The sequence below is a fragment of the Acomys russatus genome, chromosome 14 (assembly GCF_903995435.1).
Source record: "Acomys russatus chromosome 14, mAcoRus1.1, whole genome shotgun sequence".
Taxonomy (NCBI): Eukaryota; Metazoa; Chordata; class Mammalia; order Rodentia; family Muridae; genus Acomys; species Acomys russatus.
In genome coordinates, this window is record NC_067150.1 from 44,131,979 (window position 1) to 44,138,636 (window position 6,658).

General features: G+C 47.7%; 1 protein-coding gene across 1 annotated transcript; it reads right to left on the bottom strand.

Annotated features, from left to right (window-relative positions):
• Window positions 1–2,826: 2,826 nt before the first annotated feature.
• Window positions 2,827–5,680, bottom strand: C14H11orf87 (chromosome 14 C11orf87 homolog). The gene is made up of 2 exons (XM_051156447.1): window positions 5,542–5,680; window positions 2,827–4,472 (listed from the first exon to the last, which is right to left on the bottom strand). Exon 2 carries the CDS (start codon window positions 4,214–4,216, stop codon window positions 3,626–3,628), a length of 591 nt encoding a protein of 196 aa, XP_051012404.1. The 5' UTR covers window positions 4,217–4,472; window positions 5,542–5,680; the 3' UTR covers window positions 2,827–3,625.
• Between the last annotated feature and the right edge of the window lie 978 nt (window positions 5,681–6,658).

Below are 6,658 nucleotides of genomic sequence, written 5' to 3' on the forward strand. Positions count from 1 at the left end.
CAACATCCCAAGCCAAGGAAGACTCTCCCCTTCCATTAAACAAAGAGAAAGTCATTCCAATTTGACCCCAGAGAAACAAGTGCATGCATATACCTGACTTCTCAGATCCTCTCTCAATCAGAGGATGGAACAACTATTTGGTTTCAATCATACTTATAATGACAGAAAAAAGAATACAAAAAGTCCATTGTAAATTTGTACAAAATGTATGCATATATAAATACATATCTATGGGTGTATATAAATTCTAAAGACTATATCCATCTACATCTTCAAGAGTCAGAGTCCCATAAAATTGACATATTGGCATTCTCTCTCTATTTTCTCATTTTTAAAACAGTAAGAATCAAGCATGCTACCTTATAATACTGAACAGCAAGTGCAGGAGTTGAGCTTTAACTATAGAGGGTTGAAGCAATTAGTTTGACGGGACATCGGTAAACAAAATCCTTAGAGTAAATTTAGCTATTTTCATATTGTCTTTTGTCTCATTTAAAAATGAAAACCTGAATGTCATATGGGTCAGTTGAGCTCTCTAAGTAGCAATCTAAATAGAGTCTATAGAAATTTGCATTGTCATATGCTTATTGCAATAATTTGGTGTGGGCCTGGCCTACTAGAATTTCATGTAATTCTCATTCTAGCTCACAGAAGTCTTGAGTAACACCACCAGGTTCACAGCATATTAAACTCAGTATGAAATGTAGTTAACAAGCTGCATCATCTTTTAAATAGGACACGGTTAAAATGTTAAACCCTAGTCAATTGATGGAAAAGGCATATACACTTAACGGTGCACAATAATAGCACATTACAGATGTGTGCTTATGGTTAGAGGTATCAAGACTTTTAAAATACACATAATTAGTTTACTTCTCATTCCCTCTATTTCTTTTGGAAAAAGTATATAGGACATTGCCCCCTAGGGTGTACAGGCTGCTTCTTGGAAGGGGGTTATTATTGCATGCCTTGAATGCACTGTGATTCATAAGGCAAGAACACATGAGTCGCTTCAGCACCAAGGAAGTGGAATCAGCATCTAGCACTGCTCAAAACAGAATATCTTATTGCTTTAATAAAATGGGGAATTAGTTATGGTTTAAAAAAAAGTACACCAAATAATGGGAAGAAAGTAATATCTATGCACTGAAGTGAGCTCATTGAAATGATGAAGCTTCCTTCTGGGTTCCTGGTTCTATTGAGATTTCACGCCCAAAACCTCTCCTGTAAGAAGGTGTTAGGAGCTGCAGTTGGATGAGGGTAAGTTAAAAAGATTAATGGATGTCCACCTTCACAGTGCCTTAGCCATTCTGCTGTGCAATGTAGGTCTTTGACACACTAACAGGTTCCTTGGTGGCCTGAGGGAGTGAACGCACTCTGGCCTGTTACTAGAAAGTGACTAAGGCACTGGAGAGAATCTGCTTCATTGTTTAATATATTGTATCCAAATATTACACCTGGTCTTCCTAATGATAAAACATGACCTGCCTAAATGATGGCCTTCTGTGCTTCATAAAAGGACTTGGATGATATCTGATAGGTGACTAAATCAACCTTACTAAATTATTTTTATAAAGATACAGGCTGAGCTTGGGGCACCTTATATATAACCAAACAAAAAACAAAAAAAACATTAGCAGCAATAGTTTCTATGGGATAATAAGCACATACAACGTGAAATAAGGCAGAGCATTGAGGGCAACTAGTGGCTTGGGAGAGGGATATGTGTGGAGGTGCCGCTGCCTTCCACCCTGCAGCAGACTCTAACATCGATGGGTTTGTCTGACATTTGAAGAGAGGACAAAAGATTTATTTCCTCTCTCACTTCCTTTTTTTTTTCCTTAATATTTTCTAAGTGTTCAGGGGGGTTAATTAGACCAGACTTGGGAAGATGAATGATCCACCCCCCCCCCTTTGCTGTATATCAGATGCAGGCACAGAGTTGTAACTAAACAAGCTGTAAACATTTTTATCCTGTAAGCGTTTACTTGGAAATTTGCACGTCCTGTCATCCAAATTGTCCAACATCTCCACCAGTCTTCCCCCCCCCAAACACATACAATACAAGCAAGCGCACACACCACTGCCTCCAGGTGGTAACTGCATGCAGAGAACTGCAGGCGCTGTTTAAATATTAACCATGTTTTTTAATAGATGGCGTTCCAGCACATCCATTACTTGTTTTCTGTTGTGGTTGTTTCTGTTATTCACAAAAGAAAAAAAAATGGAAACATGGGTGTCATCATTTTATAGTAGTCTACTACAGAGTAAAATACAAAAAGATCACTTCTGGAAACAGCAGAAGCCAGGCCTGCACCACCGACTTCCTCAGCCAGTGGCCACCATTATATCAACAGCTGGAAAGTCAGAACAAGAATATACACGTGGAGGACATATCACAGAACTATAGTTTTCTTCTGTATTTGGAACCAGTAGAATAAGTATATAACAAAGGTACACTTGTTCTCAAAATAAAACACAAACATACTGGTCAGTTAGATACTGCATTTTCAGACCTGCACATACCTAATACTTTTTTTTTTTTTACATAAAGGTAACTTATGCCATGTATAATAATAAGAAAAACAATAGTACACACCAATCCAATTGTAGAAAAAGAAGAAAGAAACCAATCAAAACCAAGACAATCACGTTCCAAAACATCTCCTTCTTTGGTCTGCACAACCAGAGGAAGTAACCATGAAGGTGAGACATTTCAGCACCAGGGCTGGCTGGACAGCTCCCCACTTCTCTGAGGCTCAAGACAAAAAAAAAAAAAAAAGAAAGAAACCCAAACAAAACAAAAACCAAAATCAAAACAAAACAAAACAAAAAACCCGCCACCAATCAAGTGTGAAAGTGGAGCCTGACAGGGAGCAAAAGCAGATTGTATGGTTTTTGTTCTTTGTGCTCGGCCAGCGAGAGATATTTCTAAGTGAACTCAAATTCTGCAAGGGGGAAACAAAAAAGGGAGATGACTGACTAGAGAGGGGTTACCTGTCCTAAACACTTTTTTCTAGGACATTCTTTGTGGTCTCTGGTGCTTAATGTAGATGTTTCCTTTATAATATACTATTGCCTGAGCCCAGCTGAAGGTGAGGAAAGGGGAGGGGAGAAAAGCTAAAGGAAAAGTGAAAGCGCATGGGGGAGGGGCAGAAAGGCGACTAAACCTTCGCTTGACAGCTATATACAACATGACCGGCCCCCTCCCTTCCCTTTGCTTCGGTGTCAATGTCTTTTATATATTTGGTAGCTTGTGGAGTCTCTCCTCCTTACTGAGGGGGGGGGGGACGGGGTGGAGAGGGAAGGTGCAGCCTTCATTGACAATGAGAATTATGTGATTTGTCATGCGCTTGGACTGTGTTATTAATAGTATAATAATTACTATAAATATCAATAAAGTATTATCAGCGTTATTTCTTCCTCTGAGACTTTCCTCGCCCAATATTTACAAATACCGCACAGTGCCTCGGCGGAGGAGAAACAGTAAAAGGGCGGGCAGGTAAGGAAAGAGGGCAGAGAAAAGAGGGGCCAGAGGAGAACGGAAAAGGAAGAAAAGAGGAACAAAAGCGAGGATGGTAAAGATGCTGGAAACGAGGAAGGGGTTAGGACAGGGGCTACACAATCAGGACAGTACCACCGTTTGCAAAAGGCCCTCGCCAGGTGTGTCCAAGCAGGAGGAAGCTGCCTGTGCTCCGTGTGGACTGGGGGCTGGCGGTGGAAGAGGAGGCGCACAAGGACCCTGGCACAGGAGACCAGGAGATGAAGAGGAGGAAGAGGTGGCATTGGAAGGGGTGCTGAAGGCGGAGTCCTGGGACTGCCTCTCCAGCCGGGTTTCTTTTCCGTGGATCGGAGGTTGAACACCTGCGCGGGGCAGCCCACCACCACCGTGGCTGCTGCTGCAATGATCTCTCTCGTATTCCTCCTGAGCTCTCTGCATCTTGCGCTTCTTCATCCTCCGCTTGTGGATGTGAAAGGTGGAGAGGGACAGCACGATGAGGCAGAAGATGAGAGTGACCAGGACAATCAGCACCAGCGTGGATGAGAAAGACTGGAAGAGCTGCTGTCCCACCTGCGTGATGCAGGTGCCACCACCTGCGCCTGAGCTGCGGACACCTGCGTTGCTGCCTCCACTGGCGTTGTGGGAAGCAAAGGTCCGGTTCAGGAGACAAGGCGGCAGTGCCAGCCTCAGCTCTTTCGGCGCCCTGGCACTCATCGGCGCTGGGCTGAGAGGGGCCAGGCCCACCAGGCTTCCTCTGTTGGACACACGGTTCCCACCAGCCAAAACAGGACAAGAGCCCACGCCACCCCAACTGCTCCCTAGCGCTGGAGAGGGAGTGCTCCAGCTAGACTCAGGGAACAACTGCCGGCAAGCAAGCAAGCTGGCCAGAGCTAGTGGCCCCAGGGAGATTGTCTCCGTTCTTTCTTGATCTTGTCTCCAAGCGCCCTGTTTCCTTTCCCCAGGCTCAGGGCTGCAAAGAAAACAGGATTAGTTAGGGCCCCGGTCACTGCCAAGGCGAGTGCGGAGAAGGAGAGGGATCTGCCACCACTGCCAAAGGTACCCCAAATGGGCGCTGTCATCTCCACAACCCACCAACCCAACCCTATGGCTCCTGGCAGCGCAGGAGAGCGGCTGCCAGCTGCTCCGCTGGCTCAGATGGGGTCTGGTGTCCGCATCGTACCGCGTAGACACTGGTTACTCAGCAGAGAAGGCAGCTGCCCTGCCCCCTGCACAACTTTCTAATTGCCACCAACAGTGGCCGCCAGGGCTTTCTCTATCTACTTCCCAGAAAGCCAACTGCTCTCCTCTCTGCGCTCCGCTCCGTGGACCTCTTCTCAGGATCCACTCTCGCCAGCACTCACTCCAAGCAAGCTCCCTGTCTGCAGTCTTCCTTTCCCATCCCTCCCTCTCCAGACACTTCCACCCTGGACCTTCAGATCCCCAAGGACCCAGTCCCAGGGGATACACCCCGCTGTCTCTGTCCCCGGCCACAAACTACAGGCTGGATCTGGTACACAGGATCGTGCTGGACCTTTCTCCAGCCTTCTTTCTTTCTACCTTCCTCCCCCTTCCTATCAAAAGCAGCTGAAACACCCTTCTCAGCGGAGGCACATCCTCACAAACGCCCCCCTCCTCCCCATCTCCCAGAGCCTCCCACTCGACAGTATCCTGTATCCTTTTTCTTTTTCCCAGAGCATAAACTGGAAGGGGAAGGGTTCCCGCCTGCAAAGTTTGGGGAACCGACCTTGTCTCCAGCCATCCCCCAGCCCTGGCCCCAGGGCCCAGAGGCAAAGGCAGAGCACTAAGCAGGGAAGATCCACAGCAGGCAGCAAAGCTCCCTTGCCTTTCCCAAGAGGCAGGGGCAAACTGTTGCACTGCGGAGCAGCAAGGCAAAGCACTAGCCTCCGCCGGGGCAGGGGCGGGGGCCGAAGCTTTGACCAGAGGTTCCTGCGCAGGCCGCGGGAGTGGTCTTACCCACCCACATCCTGCGGCTGGGCCCCCTAACCACGGAAGCCTTCAGCCAGACCATTATCACTTACCTGGAATGGCCAGCTCGGTCCCAGAGAAGAAGCCCCCGCCTTGGCTGCAGTGGCAGCTGCAGAAGGCGCGGAGCGCAGGGACCAGACACAGAGCCACGCTGCTGCTGCCGCCGCCTTCTCCGCCGCCGCCGCCGCTGCCTTCGCTACTGCTGCTACCGGGAGCTCAGCTCCTTAGCCTATTGCCAGAGAGGCCGGTGACGTCAGGCAGCTACCGCCAGGGCTCCAAGCCACCCTTTAGGCCCCCACCCACCCTCATACCTAACACCTTGTCCTGGCAAAACAGCCTCGCCAACACCATTCCCAGTTTCCTGCTGTTTCTCAGCTTTGGGGCTGGGAGGAGCAAACCCACTCCCACCCCCACCTCCACCCTGCCAGCAACCCACCTTCAGCAGCAGCATTCCTTTGCCTAGGAAGACGCAGCCTTCAGTTCTTCCATTGCTCGCTGCTTTATCCTCAATCCATCTCCAGGTACACTGTTTTGCTCCAGGAGCACCTTCTCCCCTGGGGGTGCACTTTTTTCCTGTTGACTGATCGGAGTCCCTGCTACCCCCACATCCTATTTTGATGCCTCTGGTTCTAGGCATAAGCTGCTTGTACTAGGGAGACGACCGGGACATTTGTCAACACAACTGTGGCAGAATCAGAAACAGGAGCCTAAATATGCATCAAAGCCTGCATTGTCTCCACCAGTCACCAAAGTGTGTCATCCCATCTGCTCTTTGATTTCTTCCCTCAGACGCTCAGCTCATCTTCAGGCCCAGGAGCACATTCAATGTATTGAACACCCCTTCCCTTTTGAGGATCTCACTTTATGAGCACACAAAGCATTCACGGGCTTATAGGGCAGTAAGGGGTGCAGGAACCAGTGACCTGTAAAGATTCTCAGCATCCTATGTAGTGTCCGAAAAGTGCTCCTTCATTGACCCTAATTTTTGTCAAAGTGCTTGATACATTAGCTCTTTAACTTAAATGCATATATCATGTAAAAAGGCTCTCAGCAGCCTTCAAAAACCTTGTTAGAGACCAGTGAACAACCAGTTTGGGATCCTTGCAGAAATGGAAATAGTGTATTCTATATAGCAGCCATCTTCAAAACAGAGTACGCATAACAAACGAG

Excerpts from the sequence above, each read along its gene's own strand:
- C14H11orf87 (XM_051156447.1), bottom strand. The coding sequence starts at position 4,216 with ATGAGTGCCAGGGCGCCGAAAGAGCTGAGGCTGGCACTGCCGCCTTGT.